This window comes from Ovis canadensis, chromosome 15 (genome assembly GCF_042477335.2).
Source record: "Ovis canadensis isolate MfBH-ARS-UI-01 breed Bighorn chromosome 15, ARS-UI_OviCan_v2, whole genome shotgun sequence".
In the NCBI taxonomy this organism is placed as follows: Eukaryota; Metazoa; Chordata; class Mammalia; order Artiodactyla; family Bovidae; genus Ovis; species Ovis canadensis.
The window spans coordinates 59,869,982-59,889,124 of NC_091259.1; the positions used below are offsets into that span (position 1 = coordinate 59,869,982).

General features: G+C 63.1%; 1 protein-coding gene across 8 annotated transcripts; it reads left to right on the forward strand.

Annotated features, from left to right (window-relative positions):
• The first annotated feature begins 152 nt into the window (after positions 1–152).
• RELT (RELT TNF receptor) lies at positions 153–18,493 on the forward strand. 8 transcript variants are annotated; one of them, XM_069553032.1, is made up of 11 exons: positions 177–296; positions 11,997–12,112; positions 13,137–13,211; positions 13,317–13,483; positions 13,690–13,769; positions 14,413–14,670; positions 15,884–15,964; positions 16,208–16,289; positions 16,432–16,677; positions 17,031–17,229; positions 17,382–18,493. In XM_069553032.1, exons 2-11 carry the CDS (start codon positions 12,068–12,070, stop codon positions 17,427–17,429), a joined length of 1,281 nt encoding a protein of 426 aa, XP_069409133.1. In that variant the 5' UTR covers positions 177–296; positions 11,997–12,067; the 3' UTR covers positions 17,430–18,493. The 8 variants fall into 8 exon arrangements, with proteins under 8 accessions (XP_069409129.1, XP_069409133.1, XP_069409127.1 ...); XM_069553026.1 differs by lacking the exon at positions 177–296 and adding an exon at positions 2,119–2,202; XM_069553024.1 differs by lacking the exon at positions 177–296 and adding an exon at positions 8,843–9,548.
• The last annotated feature ends 650 nt before the right edge of the window (positions 18,494–19,143 follow it).

Below are 19,143 nucleotides of genomic sequence, written 5' to 3' on the forward strand. Positions count from 1 at the left end.
CACAGCCCCTGCAGTTCCTGCGGGACACGAGAGACGGCGACACAGAGCAGCACGGCCGGGCCGCAGAGCTCCAGCTCGCCCCAAGGCAGCCCCCAGGGGCGGGGGCCGCGAGCCGGGCTCTGACGTCGGGGGCGGGGCCGGCGGCCGTGACGCGCGGAGGCGGGGTGTGCGTCTTCCAGGCCGGGGCGGCGATTCATTCAAAAGGCGCGCAGCTTGCGCGGGCGCCCGGGCGCTCACCGACACGGGCCCGGGCACTGCGTCGACCCAGGAGCTGGGCTGCTGGAGGGGGCGGCCAGGTAAGGAGGTCGCGCGGAACCCCGGTCCGGAGTCCGTTCCCCGCGGCAGGGGCCAGAGGGATGCGGAGCCGAGCGGCGCCCCCTGCCTCCTCGCGTCTCTGAGGAAGTTCGCCGGCGCGGCGGATGCCGCAGCCCGGGGCCGGCGCCCCCCCCCGCCCTCGCGTCTCTTCGTCTCTGAGCCCCCCTGCCCGGGGACCTGTGCGTCCTTTGGCCGCGGCTCCAGGCCCGGCTGTGCGCGGTGGGGAAGCGGCGGCGGGACTTGCAGTTTGAGGAGCCAGCGGGCCGCGGAAACGCCCCCGGCCCGGGAAACTTGGACGGCGGCACCTCAGTGCGGCTGCAGCGCGGAGCGGCCGGAGGGGGCTCTGAGCGGTGTCAGCCCGTGACTGTGGGCGACACGGCGCGTGAGGCGGCCCAGCCGGGGCGAACGTGTGGCCGGGACACTGGGCGGTGACGCCGGGCCGAGCGGGAGACACAGAGGGGCTCTGTGTGTCTGTGACAGGCAGAGTGTGTGCGTGTGATTGTGTGTGAGACACCCCGGGTCACTGCGGGTGACTGTGACCCCCTGCCTGCTGTGAGTGAGACCCCGGGTCACTGGGGTCACCGAGTGTGTTTGTGTGTGGCCTGGGGCGTGACCAGGGCAGGGCCAGGGCCCTCGTTAACGTGGGTGAGCGTGGAATAGAGGGAGAGGGGCCCCAGGTGATTGTGAGAACCAGCCCCCAGAGCATAGCTTGCTGTGGGGTCACGTTGTGCCGTGTGCGCGCCTGCACCTCAGGGAGATGAGTACCAGGTGGGAAGGAGGGACCTCAAACACCCACTAGCAGATGGGGGGCTGGAAGGAAGGGGGCTCAAGGGAGGGGACAGCAGTCTCTCCAGGACTGTCCCCAAGAGGGCACCTCCTCAGGAGCCCAGTTTAGTGAGGGTGACTTACCCTGGCAGAAGGAGAGGCGCCAAGGCTGAGTGGCATCTCCTGGGGTGCCAAGTCTGGCAGCAGCAGAGGGCCCCTGAGGTAGCCTCAGGCTCCACCCTTCTCTGTCTTACACACACACACACAGACACAGACACACACACAGGCTCCACCCTTCTCTGTCTTACACACACACACACACACACACACTCAATCTCTCTCTCTCTCTCTCTCTGTCTTTCTCTGGGAGGCCTGGCAAAGCTCTGCCCCCCGGGTAACCTGTATTTTCACTGGGCCCAGGCATAGTCTTGCTCTCAGATCCCACCCTCACCTGGCCTCAGTCTCCCTGTCTGCACACTGAGGTGCTGGGCTGTGAACAGACTGTGAATCATCACTTTGGGATCGTCTATTGTTTTTGGGTCAACTGTCTCTGTTCTCCCCTACCTCCCTCAGGCGCAAAGACTGCAGTGGGGGAGGGGGGCAGGCAGTCTGCTAGGGACAAAGTGGCTCAGGGGTTGCACCCAGGTGCTGGTGACAGGACTGACACACCTCCCCGAGCAAAGCTGAAAATTCTGAAGCACAGACATGGACTTCTCTGGCCCCGTCTCCCTTCTTCAGTCCCCTTCACAGGGGGAGAGGAGGCAGGTTCCCCGGGAGTGGCCTCTGATTTGGAGAGCTGGAACAGGGCCTCTTCACCATCTGGACTAGACCCTGAGGCCCCCTCCCCCACAAGAGGCTCTTCTAGGTTCCTGCAAAGTAGAATGGAAATTAGGAGAGGTAAAGGGACGCCTGCCGAGGGGTCTGGAAGTTCTCTCATCTGCTGTCACCCTTTGAAAACGTTGACTGCATTCTGAGTGGGGGCGAGGGTTCCAGGTGCCATGCTGAAGTTTATGGCATGCTCTCGGTGAATCCTCACAGTGGTTCTGAGATGCGGTGACTTTTCCAGAGAAGGAAACAACCTCAGAGAAGCAAAGTGACTTCCCCAAGGTCACGCAGAGTCAGGTCAGTGCCGGGACTGGAATTCAGGCCTCCTACTCCTGAAGCCCTGTGAACTGCTTGGCGAGGGCCACTTCCCTTCACAATAAGCTGCTCATGGCGCATCTGGGCTTCCTTCTCTCAACCTGGGCTGGCAACGTGGCCTTGGCAGGGGATATGCCATTGTGAGTTCTGAGTATGCTGTATATTTGCTTACACGTCTAAAACATTATGGGTGGGTAGACTATGTGACCTCTCTCCTCCTCCTCTTCCCTCCCCCTAGCTCTCAGCCCGTAGCCAGAGGTCACCAGAAAGGCCTGTCTCCTGCCTTCTAGAGCCTGTAACTGGTTTGGGTAGAGTCTGTATAGCTCTTGAGGAGTGTTTGTAGAGCTCTGAGGAGTGTTGGGCGTCAGCAGCATAGCCCAGGCTCCAAGGGTGGCAGGAGAATTGGAGTCCCACTTGACCTTCACCATACCTGTGAGGACCTATGCCCCTATCCAGAGTTGTTCCAAAACCACCCACATGCTGCAGGAGTTAGGGGACAGGCCGGGAGTGACCTTGAGCTTGTGCCTACACTCTCCGGGCCTCAGCCCAGAGACCCCTGCAGCTGTGTGGCTGAGAGCTGGAGCTGGGGATCCGGGTGTCCCTCTGTCCTCTCTGGAATGACTGGAGTTGTGCTTCTTGGAGCTGATCAGAATAGCTGTCTTGGTCTCTTGGGACTGAGCCTGGGTTATTTCCATCCCCAGCAGAGAGGTGGAAATAGCTCAGGGCCTAGGAACAGGAGGGCGAGGGGAAGGGTTAACCGAGAGTTAACCTCCTCTTCTGGTCCTGGCCCTGCCCTGTGCCCTGCCCAAGCCAGACTTTTCTGGGAACTTGGGTTCCCTGAATGACAGGGATGGTGGGGCCAGGCTGGGTTTCCAGTGGGGCCGCAGTTGGGATTGGTGCAACAGTTGCTGAAGGGAGGTGTCTGTTTCTGGCAGGAGGGGAAGCTTTCTGTCCCCAGCCACTGCTCACAGGGTCAGCCTCATTTTACAAGCAGGAGAGACTGAGGTTCTGAGAACTGCTGGAACTTACCCAAGGCCCCCGCCACCCTGATGCTCTGGCTCTCACCCTTCAGGCAGGAGACCTACCTTCTCTCCTGCCACATGTTCCCCAGCAGGCTGGACATGGCCCAGGACTGGGAGCAGGCCCAAGACATGCCTTCGCAAAACCAGGGCACCTCTTATGTTCCAGCTCTGGCCTCTCTGCCTCCATTTCCAGTCCCAACCCCCGCTCAGTGCCAGAGTGGCCTCCCTAAGGCAACCTGTACTTTTGGCCAACAAAGTACAGTCCAGACTCATCACCCTGTCATTGAGGTTTTCTTTCCAGGACCTTTTTGAACTTTACATCTTCAGCCTTATCTCTTTCCACCAGATGCTGTGGTTGTGCTCGCCTCTCCTTCTGCTGGCTCCCCTTTCTAGAACCCTCCTGATGGTTCAGGGTACAGCCCCACCCCCACCCCCTCTCCCAGGAGCCCTCCCAGCCCAGTGTTAGTCCTTCTTCGTTGTGTGGTCCACGTGCCGCCTGCCCGCCTTCTCGCTTCTAGGAATAGGTCCAGGGGTGGATCCTCGTGGGCGCCGCATGCCCAGCTGGGTGGGGCCGGCCTGGCCCTTATCCTCTCTTCTCCCGTGGTCATATCTGTGTTAGCCAGGCAGGAAGGAATGGCAGCCGCTGTAGGCTGAGGGCCTACTGTATGCCAAGATGCTCAGGGAGGTCTGTCCCTGGCGTGTGCTGGGGTTGGGGGTGAGTCCTCAAGGTCACCCCTCTGTGTAGGGGCGAGTCTGGTGCTCGCTGTGGGCTCCTCAGGCAAGGGTCTCACCCTGGGCCAGCAGAGGAGGCTCCCCGCGGAGGCCCTGCGGTGCGGCAGGCCCTGGGTACAGGCGCTGACAGCATGCTCCCTGCTCCCCAGGCTGCTCCGGGGGGCCCAGACTCTGAGGGCAGAGGGTCCAGTCCGAGTTTGAGTCACACAGCGGCTGGTGCTCGAGCCTGGCACTCCAGTTCCCGCCCAACCCCCAGCCCCATCTCCGCCAGACCGAGCTGAGGGTTGTCTGACGACTCTGGCGTCGGTTTTCAAAGAAGGACCAGGCACCTGTAAGGGGAGCCGGGAGTGGTGGTGCTGCTGCCCAGCCCCTGGCCTGGCTGGGCAAGGCCCTCCCCTTCCCGTGGGGCAGCCTTTCTGCCAGGTAGGCAGTGAGGGTGGACCAGAGGAAGAGGAATTTTGCCGGAGAACAGCAGCAGGGCCCCCACTCAGGAGTGGGGGTGCTGGCATGTGATCCCTGGCAGAGCTTAGCACCCAGCTGGGGATGGGGTGGCCGGGAAGATGGTGGAGCCGGTGCTGCATTCTGGCTGTATGTTCAGCCCTGGGCAGGACCCTGAGGCCCATCAGCGGCCCGTCCAGGTACTGGCCTCGAAAAGAGGGTCCAGACCAGGGGAGGGACGGGCAGGACTCCAGTGTCACTGAGATCCTAACCCAGGTCTGCTTGCTGGAAGACCAGAGCTCTTTCCCAGGCCTCCCTGGGAAAGATGAGGGCTCCGTGAATAAGCTGCCCGTGCGGCCATGAACGTGTGCCCTGGTTGCTTGGCACCGGAGAGAGATGGAAGGGTTTTCTGCAGCCTATAGAGTCAGGGTCTAAGTGTGTGGGTAGAGAGAGAAGGGAGGAGGGCTTCCAGAAGGAGAGACCTGACTTGGACCTCATGCCCTCACCGTGAGAAGGAGCAGCGAGGACAGGGATGGAGCCGTGCCCCGCCTCCCGGAGCACCCGCTGCCTTCCTCTTTAGACATGACCAATGATGGCGGAGGGGGCCACGAGAGGGGTGGGGAGGCTGGGAAGGCTTCCTGCAGGAGGTGGCACCTGGAGTGAGGCCTGATCGTAAGAAGAGCCCTGTTCCCTGATGAACTGTGGATCCTCCAGCCATGCCAAGCGGTCGGCTGGACAGGCTCAGTTGTCCCAAATTACAGAGGAGGCAGGCTTGGGGATGTAGGGCTGGGTCGGGACTACTCAGCCCTCTTCTCCTTCCTCACTGTGACTTCAGTTGTTGTGGGAGCAGGTGGACACGGGCCTGTGTAATGGCTGGGAAATGGGCATCCAGGGTCCACCTGGGGAGTCCAAGACTCGTCACCCATGCTTTTGGGACTGATGTCGGGTTTCCCAAGCTCTCTTGCCTGTCCTGAGTCACTGGGTGACCTCGGTGGGATGCCGCTCTGTTCTGAGCTTGGCTTCTCCTCTGGCTTTTGTGGGCTGTTGAGAACTGGTACTCAGGAGAGGTCTGGTCAGCCCAGGCCCAGGCCAGTACTACCCACAGTGGCTCCATTTATCCCCTCAGCATCCCTGGAGACGGTGACCAGAACCCCTGTCTGCAGGGGAGAACCCTGGAGCTCAGGAAGGGTAACTGCCTGAGGTCACAGAGCTCCTAAGCAATGAGCTAGAGCTTGAACCCAGGTGTGACTGCTCTGGGCCCAGCCTCCTGTGACCTCCATCCTCAGGCTCTGCTGGTTGGGGCCTGACTGGGATTGCTGGATTGCAGGGAGTCTCTTTCCTCCAGCCCCTTGAGTCTAGAGGAGCTGGAGGACAGGGCTGGTTGGGCCTGTGGTCTCCCCTCGGTTCTTGAAGCCTCGCCCGAGTCAGCCTGGCCAGGGTGCCAGGGCAGGGCCTGTGCTGGGAGCTGCAGGCTGTCCTGGGGCAGTAGTGATTGGCACAGATGCGCGGCTGGGTGGGAGGCAGGGGCGGCCTCTCAGAGGAGAGTGCGGCAGTGGCAAGAGCTGGTGGGTGGCGGGCTGGGCTGGAGCAGGGCACGTGGGCGCAGGGGACTGCCAGGTCTGGGGCGGCCAGAGCAGGGGCTGCCCGCCTGTCCCCGCTCCTCACAGGGAGGCCTGTCTCCTTGGAGGCCAGGTGGTGACGGGGGACTGCCAGCCTCTCTGCCCCGTGGCTTCCTCATTTGTGGAGCCCGGAACCCTGTCTTGGAGGCCTGGTAAGGGAGTGGGCATGTCAGTCAGTAGGTCAGTCAGCTCAGTCGCTCAGTCGTGTCCGACTCTTTGCGGCCCCATGAACCGCAGCACGCCAGGCCTCCCTGTCCATCACCAGCTCCCGGAGTTCACTCAGACTCATGTCCATCGAGTCGGTGATGCCATCCAGCCATCTCATCCTCTGTCGTCCCCTTCTCCTGTCTTCAATCTTTCCCAGCATCAGGGTCTTCCTGGTAAGGGAATGGGCATGTAATAGGTTCTTAGTAGCAGGCAGGGGTGTCCCAGCTCTGCTTCAGGATGACTGGCTTATTTGGGCCCCCGGCTCAGCCCAGGGAGGGGGCAGGGATTGCTTCTGCACTCAGACTGGGAGGGGCGGGTGGGCCCTGTCTGGCTGTCTCAGCCCTTTTCTTATCCTCAAGGGCCAATTAACCACCCCCAGCCCCTGCCCCCACCGTGCCCTACCTCCCCACCCCACGCCCCTGAGCCTCCCAGGGACGGGCTGGGGTGCAGCTGCTGCCTGGTGGGCGCTGGGGCGGGATTGGGGGGTCTGCATGGCCTGGCTTCCTCACCCCAGGGTTGTGACCTGGGAGAGCTAGGCTGCCTGAGGCTGGGGTAGGGGTGGAGATGAGGGCGCCCTTCTCACCGAGTGGCCCCTTCATCAGTCCTGAGGACTTGGCCTCCCGGCTGGACTCTTCTCCCCCGGGAATCCCCAGGCTTCCCACAGGTCCCAGTGCCTTTTCCTACTGGAGCTGGTGTAGACGGGGGCAGTAGGCGAGTCTGTGCTGGAAAGCTGAGAGGCCCCGCTGGGGGCTGTGCCTCCTTGCGGGGCGCTCCTGGGTGCTTCGAGATGGGCTTTCAGTTGAACTGCCCCTGTGTGCTGCCAGCTCCCTAGCCTCTGCCACTAGGTTGGCAAACCCTCAGAACATCTGTCTTATACTGGGCCCGGGGCCAGAGAGATGTGGGTACCTGGCCTCCATCTCTGCTTTACCTCTCCCTGGCTGGGTGGGGTGACCCATAAGGTGACCTCCTGCAGCCTCAGTTTCCTTAGGGATGAAAGAGGCGTGCTCAGCTCTGCTGTGAGGGGTGGAGGCAACCCCAGATGAGGGCCTGGCCCGAGGGAATGAGGATCTGTCCCCTTCCCTGTGAGGGCGGAGAAAGGAGACAGCGCCTAGCTGTGGGCACTGCCCTACTTCAGCCCCAGTTGCCAGGGAACCACTGGGTTCCTTGCTAACCTGGATTTCTCTGCCGATGGGAGGCCTTTGTCTTCCTGCTTGGGTGCAGCCATTGCCGAGAGAGGCCTGTGTCCAGCTGTGTTTCCAGGCAACCCCAGCCTCCGGAGGCTGCAGGAGGTCCACAGGCCATAAAGCCACTGTCGGAAACAAATACCTGTCTCCCACCCCCTGCTCCAGGTGGGAACCGCCTCCCGCCTCCGTCTCGCCAGCCCTGCCCCACTTGGCCGGCAGCCCAGCAGGCCTCTGAGACAGGAGTCTTTCCATGCCTTTCGCTCCCCTGCTCACCCTTCAAGGCTCCAGTAGGCCCGGAGGGCGGGGGGTGGAAACGAAGGCTTCTCAGCTCCAGCCTAGACTTGGGGGGACCTGGGCTCCGCCCACCAACCTTTCCTCTCCCTTCCTGCCCCCCCCCCCCCCACCAGATGGTCAGTGTATCTAAAGGAGCACCTCCTGTGTACCAGGCTCTGTGCCAAGCATTGTGCATGAGTGTAAGAGAATCTCATTTATACCTCGCGCATCAGGTGTGTGCCATAACCCCCTCCACAGTGTACACCGGAGACAGGCGTGGTGAGTGCTTACTGAGAGCTTGTTCTGTGTCAGGCTCTGTGCTGAGTATTTTTTAAGAGGATTGATTGATTTATTAGTTTTTGGCTGTGCTGGGTCTTTGTTGCTGCACGCGGGCTTTCTCTAGTTGTGGGGAGCGGGGGCTGCTCTTCGCTGTGGGGTGCGGGCTTGTTGCGGTGGCCTGTCCCGTTGTAGCCTGTTCGGTAGCTGTGGTGCTGGGCTCGGTACTTGCGGATAGCTGGCTCTTGAGCCCCAGCTCAGTGGTTGTGGCACACGGGCTTGGTTGCTTCGAGGCGTGTGGCATCTTCCCGGACCAGGATTGAACCCGTGTCCCCTGCAAGAGTGTTGGCGCGCAGACTCTTAACTACTGGGAAGCCCCTGGGAAGCCCTGTGCTGAGTGTTTAATGTGAATTCTCTCTCGTCCTCACAACAGCCCTCTGAGAGATGGGGAGCGGGGGTGGGGTCCACAGCGGCAGAGCCAGCGAAGAGCAGAGCAGGAAGGCTGGCTCTCCCCGAGTTAGGCAGGGGGTTCAGATCTGGCTTCAGTGCCCCTGACCCCAGCCCCGCCCGCTGGGCCCCATAGCCTACGGCCTGCACTCTGGCCCTCTTGACCCTGGGAGAAGCTGGCCCCGCTCCTGAGCACCCCTTCTGATCCCCTGGTTTGGCACATGCCTCTTCGGGTGCCGGGTGCCGGGCACGGGGGTGGGGGCAGCGTGGCAGTGGGGAAGGGGCTGGGTAAACAGGACGGTCACACCCAGGGCGACACACCCAGGGCGACACACCCAGGGCACAGGTCGGTGGTAGTCGGGGGCTTCCAAGGGGAAGCAGCTTCCGGCGAAGCTCTGAAGGGCGGATGCCGGGTGATTGGAGAGGGTTCTGGGCAGAGGAAGCAGCAGGTCCCAGTGCCAGGGAGAGAAGGCAGCTCAGAGTGGCTGGCGCTGTGGGGAGGCACGGGCCCAGCCCTTGGTGTTGAGACACCTAGGCTGCAGCTCGGCTGCACTGGAGGCCACTGCAGGGCGGGCTGGGGGTGCGGGGAGCCGTCGGAGGAGCCTCCTGGAGGCGGTGACCCCGTGAGCTTCAATTCTGGGAAAGGGGAAGCTGCTGAGGCCTGAGGAGGCTGGGTGGGAACACAGCTTCCTCTTTCTCTGGGGCCTGCAGGGCTACGCCACGCTGGGGCTCTGGCACCTCCTGCGAGGGGCCCTGGTCGCAGCTTTCCTCCTGGGCTTGCTTCCAGGGAATTTCTGGTCCTAATTGTTTGGGCCTTTTTAGGAGGGTGGGGACGGGCCATGTGTGAGGAACCCTTCCCCCGCGAGCCCCCAATATCCCCATGTTTCATGGAGGCCTCCTGCTCTAGACGCTGGCTGGGGGAAGATTTTGTGGTGAACGAGACAGACATCCCTGCCCTTGCTGCTGTCTGGTCGGGGGGCAGACAGTAAGCAAGCAAGCAAACAAATAATTGCAAACCCTGGCGGGAGGCACAGAAGAAAAGAGAGGAGGCAGTCACAGGACCCACGGCAGGCTACCTCATCTAACCTCGTGACAGCCCTGCTCTGGGGGCGCACAGCTCCCACTTACAGGTGAGACTGAGCCCCACTGAGGTGAAGCAGGGGCTCAGGTCCCCTGGGGAGCTGGGGACTGTGGGAACAGGTGCCAGGCTGGCTTTCTGGGAGGAGTGGCCTCTAAGCTAACTTCCTTCTGTGCCCCCGGGGCCCCGAGGGTGGTTCTGCTCTGCCAGGAACCCTGGGGCCAAAGAGGACCACCATACCAGCTGCCACCCTTTTCAGGGCCTCCGTCTCTGACAGCCCTCCCCCAGGAAGCCCTCGGGAGGTGCCCCGAGGTGCTGGGCTTTGGAACGTCCCTGATTGCCCTGCCTACAGGAAGGCAGGGGCAGGGGGTGGAGGCTTCACCCACCGCCCCCCCTCCGCCCACCCAGCCAAGGGCTTGATGGGGACTTGCTCTCCAGTCAGGGTTCCAGGGCTCCCAGCATAGGTGCTGGAGGCCTGGTGGGGAGAAGGCTCAGAGGGCAGCCAGAGCCGCAGGTGTCCGCATGTGCAGGGGCTTCTGGGTGGCGGCCAGCAGCTGCCTGACTGGACAGGTCTGCCGGGGGCTCAGGCTGAGTGTGGGGGCCCGGGGAGCTGCTAGTAAGCAGAGACTCGGGCGGTCAGACTGGAGTAAGTGCTGGTTTGGGGTAATTAGAAGGCGCGTAATTAGAAGGCGTCAGGCGCGAGGCAGCGAGTGTCTGTGAATGTGCCAGAGGGGGCCCTCACTGGCTTTGAGTCTGGGCCCTTGGACCCCACTTTCCTCCTGGAAGTCTCGAGCGCAGAGCTCCCCGTCCATCTGGAGGTCAGCAGCTGCACAGCCCCTGCCTGCGGGCACAGGTCACCCAGCAGGTGCCAGTCACGGGCTGGGACTTGGGTCGGGGTGGAGGCACCTCTTCTCCGTGGCCAACCAGCCTCTTACTTTCCAAGCCTGCCCCAGCCCTCTGGGCCCACCCTGGGAATCCGGAGGGGCGCTGGGGCTGGACAGGGCTGTGGGGCTGGCATTGAGACCTTGGGACTCGGGGTCGGCTGTGGGTGAGCTCCGTGACGAACAAAGGAGGGAGCCATGGCGAGATGGGCTGAGTGGGAGCGGGGCCTGGGAAGGGGAGGGACACGTGTCCCCGCGCTGGAGGAGGCGCCAGTGGAGGCTGGGTCAGAGGATGCCCCCCGTCAGGCGCTGACGGCCAGGGTGCGGCGTTCACTCTGCTCCGTGGCCGGACCTTCTGTCCTGGGTTTTCCCTTGAGCTGGCCTTGGGCCGAGAGCCCCCGCCAGTGACCTGGAGAGTCCCGAGGTTGGTGTAATTCAAACCCCCGGTCCCACGAGGTCCGTGCCAGGCCAGGCCCACAGCGCGGCCGGGTCGGTTTCCTCTGCCTCCCCCTTCGTGTGGGAAGTCCCGGCCTCTCATAGGCTGATGGGCTCTCCTGTGACCTGGGCTTTACCGCGGGCAGTGCTCCTTCTGCCAGGCTGCCCATCAGACTCTGAGGCTCCAGGCGGGGCCCCTCCAGGCTCTGGGCTTGGCTGCTTGCTGCCCCGCGGGGGTCACCGGCTGCCCGAGACGCTCTCTCTCTCTCCCTCCCGAGCCTGGAGCACAGCCTCCTCGGGGGCCGTCACGGGACTCCCTGGCTCTGCCACTGTCCCTTTTGTCGTCTAAGCCAAATCCTCCTCCCTGCTTTTCAGCCTTGTCTGCCAGCTGGAGACTTTTCTCCCGGCGCAGCCAGTGCCCGTCACGCTCTGTGCCCTCGTGTGCCACGCTTGGTGTCTTAGCCCTTCCCTCCGCCCAGCACGGTTGATCTGGTGGTCGTAGGTCTTCCTGGGGTGTGAGCTCCCTGAGGACAGGGGCGGTGTCTGTCTTGTTCGTACCCTTGCCCATGCTGAGGGCGGTGTCCAGCGCACAGGAGCCGCCTGGGAGAAGACGGAAGGCTTGAGTGCGGCTGCCGCGGCCACCCCCTCCCCACAGGTCTGCCCAGGGCTCTGAGGGGCAGGCCCGGCGCTCTGGAGAAACCGGCCCAGTGTGGACGGTGGGCCCGCGGAAGGAGGGGCTGTGGTGGGGTCGGGCTGGGGGAGGCCACACACAGGCGCTTTGGGGGGAAGAACATCTAGAGGGGCCTCCGGTTGTGTTGGGCTTTGAAGTGTGGCGGAGCAGGCCTTCCTTGGAACAGAAACAGCAAGAGTGAAGGCAGGCAAGCGGAGAGGCGGGCGTGCTTGTGGCCCCCGGAGTTCTGAGAGGCGGGAGCCCTGAGAGCTGGGGATGAGAGCGGAGAGGCTGGGCGTGGGGGTGCTGCCAGCCTGCTCGTTCCTCCCACCTGGCCCCAAGCTGTCAGTCCCTTCCTCTCACACTTCCCTGCTTGGCCTGGGGTAGCTGCCTGTTCATGGATGAGGCCGGAAGCCCTGCTCCCCTGGGAAGCCTCCCAAGCCTGTGCTGCCCTGCGAGGCTGCCCCAGCCTTCTCCTGCCCAGCACCATCTCCCTACCTTCCCTCCCGTCCAGCCCCATCCGGGAACACACGCCAGGAGGACAGCGGCCGCCTCTGTTCCATCTCCACCCGCTGGGGCCTGAGGATGAAGCTGAGCCCGCCGCCCTGGCCCCTGTCCTGTCTCCTCGTGGTGAGTGGGGATGGGACTGGGGGAGGTGTGTCCTGAGCCCTCAGGAGCCTCGTGCCGAGGTGGGTGCTGAGGTCGGTTACGCAGCCCTTCCTTTGAGGAGCAGAGACAGTCTGGCCCGCTCCTCTCCTGGTGCCCCTGGCCTCCCAGTGCTTGGCACGAGCTGGAACCAGGTCTGGAGCCTGAGGAGGTCCCTCACGCCCCTCATGTGACATTCCCTCTGCCTGTTAGGGCAGCTGGCTCGACTCTGCACCTGTCCCAAGCTGGGGCCCCATCAGAGGATTGGAGGAGGGAGATTCACGGTAGATAGTTCACACCTGGAATGGGAAAAGAGGGCGCTCCAAGAGGAATGGGTGGGATACAAATTGAGAAGATCCTTCCCTTGGGACCTGTCATGCCCTCTGTGGGTGCCAGGCTGTGAATGAGCCAGCCTTGCATGGCAGGGAGGTCATGGAGGAGGATATGGTCCCAGAGCCTTGACCAAGGGCCCAGAAGCACCCCTGTAGCCCCAGCCCCAGGGATGGTGAAATGAGGCTGGTTAATGACATTCTCAGCTGTGATGTGGGGGCCAAGGCAGCAAGCAGGAAGTGGGGCGGAACTTGAGAGAGGAATTCGGAAGAATGTCCTCCTCATCGTCCAGGATAGCTCAAAGGGTGTGACTCAAAGACCCGAGGGTTCGAGAGCCTGACCTGGCCCTGTCGGGGTCTTTCTGGCACTTTCCAGAAGCAGATGTGTTCCCTTCTCCCCTGGGCAGTGGCAATGCATCAGGGCTGAGGCAGGCAGATTGGACTTGGGGCACAAGGGATTGCGTCTTGAGGGTGCCCCCGAAGCCTGGGGCGGCCCCATAACCGGAGGCCCCTGTGCCTGGGGCAGCGGACAGCGGGCCCGGCGCTGCCATGCCCCGGTGCTTCCTGCCCTGAGTGTGTCCTGCCCTGTGCCAGGGGCGGCGGGCAGCGGGTCAGTGGGCCCGGCGCCGCCTTCCCTGGTGCTTTCTGCCCTGAGTGTGTCCTGCCCTATGCCCTTCTAGCTGCTGCCCTGGCCTCTGGCCACTGCTACGTCGACAGCCCCTCGGCAGTGCCCACCCGGACAGGAGCCCAATGTGGTGAGCTCGCCCTGCCCATCGGCCTCTCCTGGGAAGACTGTCGAGGGCTGGGGCAGGGACTCAGGCCTGGCTTCTGGCTCTGTTCTCACTCTTTCCCTCCTGCAGGAACCGGGGCGGGGCACATTATGTAGGTCCTGCCCCCCAGGCACCTTTTCGGCTTCCTGGGGCTCTCGGCCGTGCCAGCCCCACTCACACTGCAGCTCTCGAGGGAGGCTGGAGGCCCAGGAGGGCACAGCAACGCAAGACGCACTATGTGGAGACTGCCAGCCTGGGTAAGCCATGGGGTGGAGCGAGGGGGCTCATGACCAGGCGGCCAGGACTTGAGATCCAGGGGTCCCAGCCTCACTCGCCCCTGAGTGGGTCCCAGACTTCCCATCTGTGGTTGGAGTGGGTCGGGACCGGTGAGGGTGCCTGTGGGGAAGGTCCAGCCTCTCTGAGGATGGCCTTTGGGCTTCAGTAACATCTTCCCTCCCTGCAGGTGGTTTTCCCCTGCAGAGGCCCCGGGTGTTCCCTGCCAGCCGTGCGCCCGGACCCCCCTGGGTGGCCGCAGCTGTCACGGTGAGTTCAGACAGGGGCTAGGACTGGTGGGGGTGTGTGGGAAGGGTTCTGGCGAGCTTGAGCCTGAGGGCCCCTCTGCGTCCATCTGGGGCAGTGGGATCCTCACTCCCCTAGCCCAGGCTATCCAGCGGGACGTGGCCACTTGGTCCGCTGGCTGTCTCTTCTCTCTCCATCTCCGAGGGGCAGAGATTGTCCAGCAGGTGCTGTCACAGCTGGGGGCTCACGTCCCAACCTGTCTCCTGTCCTTCCTTCTCCCCCTCAAAGTGACCCACATGGACGAGTGTGAGCATACACGCTCACATGCATGCACCTCCTCTCACCCGTGGAGTTGGTCACTTTCTGAGGAGACTAACCCGTGGGCCAGGCTTGTGGAGAGGCAGGATCTGGTGTTCCTGTGTACACCATTGCCTTTTGTTTACCCCTCTGGCCTAGATGGGGGGCTCAGGGTCTAGCCATCCTGATGGTCAAGTGGCCAAAAAGGAAGGGGCTGAGCTGGCCTTGGCTTCCCCAGTGTGGTGGACGGTGGGTGGCTGTGGACCTGTCGGTGCCACAAACCCTACCCCTGCCCCATGGCTCAGCCCTGGGCCTCGCTGAGTGTCTCCCTCTCTGCCTCTGTCCTGCCTCCATCCTCTGTGGTGCTCAGAACGGGGGCAACGGGTCCGACGTGGCGTGGAGGTGGCCGCAGGGGCCGGCAGTGCAGGGGAGACGTGGCAGCCTGGGAACAGCACGAGGGCGGGCAGCCCCGAGGAGACAGCTGCCCAGTACGCGGTGATCGCCATCGTGCCCATCTTCTGTCTTATGGGGCTGCTGGGCATCCTGGTGTGTAACCTGCTCAAGCGGAAGGGCTACCATTGCACGGCCCAGAAGGAGGTCGGGCCTGGCCCCGGAGGCGGAGGCAGTGGTGAGCCCACGCGAGGGTCGAGTGGGGAGGCCAGAGGGCCTGTGATGGCCCAGCCTAGCTCAGCTTGGGGTCACCTGAGGGGCTCTACTTGGCCTGGAAGGGTGATCAGGAGAGCTTCCTGGAGATGTAGCACATTGGCAAACTGATAAAGTGGAAGGAAGGCTGAGATGGCCCAAGGTGGCAGCTGGGGCAGAACAGGCAGAGAGGAGGTCAAGGGGTTGCAGCGGGATTCCCTCCCAGCTGGAGGAGTGTGGACCCCTTTGGGGCTGCCGTTGTGTGTGTAGTTCAAAGGTTAGACTGCTTCTTGGGTACTCAGGGTGACCTCTGGCCTCTGGCCTGAAGGGCTGGCAGGGTACCTGACCTGGACAGGCACCATGAGAGGCTCTGGTTTCAGCTCCAGGCTGTGGTTTGAGTTACAAGCCCTGGAACCAGAGAGAAAGATGTTCCTCCTGCCCTTCCCCTAGGGCCCTGGGGCCCTTTTCTTTTTTCCCTCCCCCCGCCCCACGCTGTCCCCTGAGAGCCAGCAGGGCAGGGCCTCTGCATGCATACAGTTCTGTTCACAGAACATAGTGGCCAAGTCAAGACTGAATGGTGCCTCCCATGCCAGTCCCCTTTCCAGCCCCTGACTCTGCAGGGCCAGGATGGGGACAGGACGGGAACTTTGGGCAGGCCATTCAGCCTGGAACCGCACTTGTTTTCCTAGCCTAGGACTCCCTTTAACTGGCTGGCTGCTGCCTGGGCGCAAGTCCTAGGACTCTGCTGCTGGCCCAGGACTGATTGTTTGGCCCATTCTCGTGCCCTTGAGGTCTGGGCCCTTGGTTAGTTACGAAGAAGACAGGGCGGAGTGACAGGCCCAAAGACAGAGTGTGACAGGCAGTGTGTTGGGGCTGGCAGGGGTTCTGGGCGGAGAGCCCGCCCACAGCTCCCGTAGGCTGAGGAGAGGGCAGGCCCTGGGAGAGGCTGGCCCCCATCCCATACACTGTGCAGGATGGTGGAGTTCAGAGGGCCCTGAAACCGCTCAGCACCTGGGGCTGCCGGAGCGGTGGCGCTGAGCAGTGACGGTGGTAACAGCTCAGGGCCAGAGCTGAGGCCCTAGGCGCGCACACCCAGGCCTGGGGCGCCCTCTGCTGCCAAGTCCTGGCGTAGCCGGCGAGCAGGAGAGGGTCCCACCCGCTTCTTCCCTGGAATCCTGGTGGTTCTCTCTCTCCTCCAGGGACCAGCCCTGCCTGCCGGCCTGAGGACACCAGTGAGGACACCATCGGGGTCTTGGTGCGCCTGATCACAGAGAAGAAAGGTGAGGAGGGAGGTCTGGCCCCATCCCCGCGCCGAGCGGTGCTCTGCCCCTCCCCGCCGGCGCGCCTCGGGCAGCCTGGCCCTCTGACCGGTGTGGCTGGCGGTGCTGCCCTTTCTTGCTCGGTGAGCTGGGGAGGAAAAGGCACACAGCCGGGGCTGGGGAGGGGTGAGTGGGCAGGGGTTGGTGTGGGGGCGGGCCCTCCCTGGCTGCCCAGAGCCAGGTGCTGAGAGCAGCTGCCCACAGAGAATGCCGCGGCGCTGGAGGAGCTGCTGAAGGAGTACCACAGCCGACAGCTGGTGCAGACCGGCCACCGGCCTCTGCCCAGGTGAGCGGGCAGGCGGGCCCCCGACCGCAGGTACTCGGCCTGCCTCTGGGGACTCGCCCCTGGGGTGCGTTTGCCCTCCTGTCACTGCGGGGTCTCCTGGGCCTGCCCCACCCTGTGACCCTCCCGCCTGTGTTCTCCACAGGCTGTCGCCAGGCCCCCCCAGCATGCCGCACGTCTGCCCGCATCGCCAGCACCTCCACACCGTGCAGGGCCCGGCTTCACTCTCGGGCCCCTGCTGCTCCCGTTGTAGCCAGAAGAAGTGGCCCGAGGTGCTGCTGTCCCCTGAGGCCGCAGCTGCCACCACTCCTGCTCCCAGACTCCTGCCCAACCCAGCCAGGACCCCCAAGGCTGGACGCCAGGGCGAGATCACCATCCTGTCTGTGGGCAGGTGAGGGGGGCACAGACCACAGGTGACCCCCTGATGGCTGTCGGGGAGGCAGGGCTGTAGGTCGATCCGTGAGCAGCAGGTTTGGTGGCAACCCCACCCTTCCTGGTCTCAGTGGGCCTCTCTTTGCAGTGGGGGTGGCCAGGGTCCTCGCCCCGATAACACCTGAGCCCCCAAGACACCTAAGAGCCTGGCCACACATGGCCTAGAGGTGGGAGCCCGGCAGTGGGTGGGCAGACATGGGAGGGCTCAGGGTCTGATCCAGGAACTTGCTGTGCGACCCTGGCGGGTGCTGCGCTCTCCACGCCTGGGGATCCCCCTCTAACGGGGGAAGGTGGCACCACTGCTCCTCACAGGTTCCGTGTGGCCCGAATTCCCGAGCAGCGCGTGAGTTCAGTGGGCTCCGAGGTGAAGACCATCATGGAGGCTGGGCCCTCAGGGAGTGAGCTCCCCAACTCCCCACGACCTGGCCTCCCCAGTGAGCAGCGGGCACTTCTAGGAAGTGGTGGAAGCCACACTAAGTGGCCGAAGCCCCCAGCAGAGAACAAGGCCGAGGTGAGGACCCGAGTGGGAAGGTGTCTTGTCAGCACCTGGGCCACTTTCATGGCGGACAAGGCAAGGGTGGAAGTCCAGAGGGCACTGGGCAGGGGCTGCTTTCTTGGAGCCAGAAGCCCCGACAGCTCTGACCCCTCACCCCTGTCCCCCAGGAGAACCGCTATGTGGTCCGGCTAAGTGAGAGCAACCTGGTCATCTGAGGGGCTGTCCCATCTGAGGACCCTGCAGCCCTGCCCTGAGCAGTTCCGAAGCCTTCCTGGAGAAGGTGGAGCTGCAGCTGGGCCCATGAGGATCCAGAAACGCCAGCAGACAAAACCGCCAAGGCCTGGAGGTGGGAGTGTCCACCCTGGTGAGGAGACAGGCAGGCCGGCCGGCGGGTGCTGTGTGCAGGAGCAGGTGGAAGGCTCCCCGTCCCTGCCACCCGTTTCCCTCCCCGCAGGTCCCTGAGCCTGTGCCCTGCCCTGACCTCTGCTCCACCGGACGGCTAGGCCTTGTGGTGGGGAAGGGCCCTCTGCCTGGCACCCCTGGCCCCACCCTTGCCTCTGTAGGGGGACCGCTCCGTTCTTTTCTGACAGGTCCTATAAAGGACCTGGGCTGGGAGCTGAGTTCTGGGTTTTCATCTGGGGCAAGCCCCTGGCCATTACTGGGTCCCAGTTTTTTTGACTGTGAAGTGGGGGTGGCAGCGTCGCGGCGCACAGGGCCTTCCCGCCTCGCAGGCTCTGGGCTGGGTTGTGGGGGTGGAGAGCTCGACTCCACGCCGCCCCTCCCACTAGTAGCTTTATCTGACCCAGTTTTTGCTGCTTCAGGGCTTCCACCTTCAAGTCTCCCCCGGGGCTGCCTGAAAGTGGCTCTGCATACATAAGGGGCCTAATGCATGTGCCTGCCCCTGCCCCTGCTGTTTTTATTGAAACTGAAGAAACAGACTTGCCCTGGGCAGGACTGTGGTACAGAGCCCCAGCCACCCCCAAGATCTCAGGCGCTTCAGAGGGAAAGTGGTGTGTGTGACGGGGCTGGGAAGGGGCCTCTGGCCTCGGTGGTTTGTGTCCCTGCGGTGTTGGTGTCTGTCCCCTGGCCTGGGCAGTGCAGGCGACTGCCCCGCCTCCGTCTCCACGCTGGCTCAGCAGTCTCGTTATTTATGTGGGGCTGTGCAGGCACGGGCCCACGGCTGTCCCCGTGTCTCTTATTTATTGAAACTTGGCTGTTGTCCGTCCTTGTGTCTCCATACCCATCCATTTGTTGAATAAAAATGTGGGAAGTAGTGTCAGGAGGAGCTTCTGTCCTTGCACCTCCTCCCAGGTTGCCCGCCCACTGCATAGTTCTGTCAGGCCCTGTGTGGGGGACATGCCATCCCTCCCCTGGCAGTGTCTGCTGTTTGGCAGGTGGGGCACCAGGTGAAGTGGGGCCAGAGGTGGCCTCGCAGGTCATCTGGCCTTATCTTCCCTTGGGTAAGGAAGAGCTGCAGTCCAACCACAGGTATAGGCTTCAGGGAGAGGGGGTTTTTAGTTAATTCCAGGTTCTTTTGGTGTTTGGTATTGTTTTAAAAGATGGAAGGGGACATATTTAAACACTAATGGCAAAGAGGCTCAAGGAGAGGCTGAAGAACCAAGAAGTGATGCCTGGTGGAACCTGGGGTGGGGGTGGAAGGGGACACCCTGGGAAGGCTCAGGCTTGCTACACCTGGGAGATGGCAGTGGGCACACTGGGCATATGCCTGAAGCCTGACTTCACATGGGGCAGAAGCCATGGCGGGGCCCGGCCTGGCAACTGAGGGACAACTCCTGCCCTGAGGGGAGGCTGGGCAGATTCGAGTGGAGATTCAACCTCTCCCTTTCTCTCACCTCTCTAGAGCACAGGCTTCTCTGCAGCTTCTCAGGTGGGCAGGAAAGGGAGGGCACCTCTGAGGATCCAGGGCAC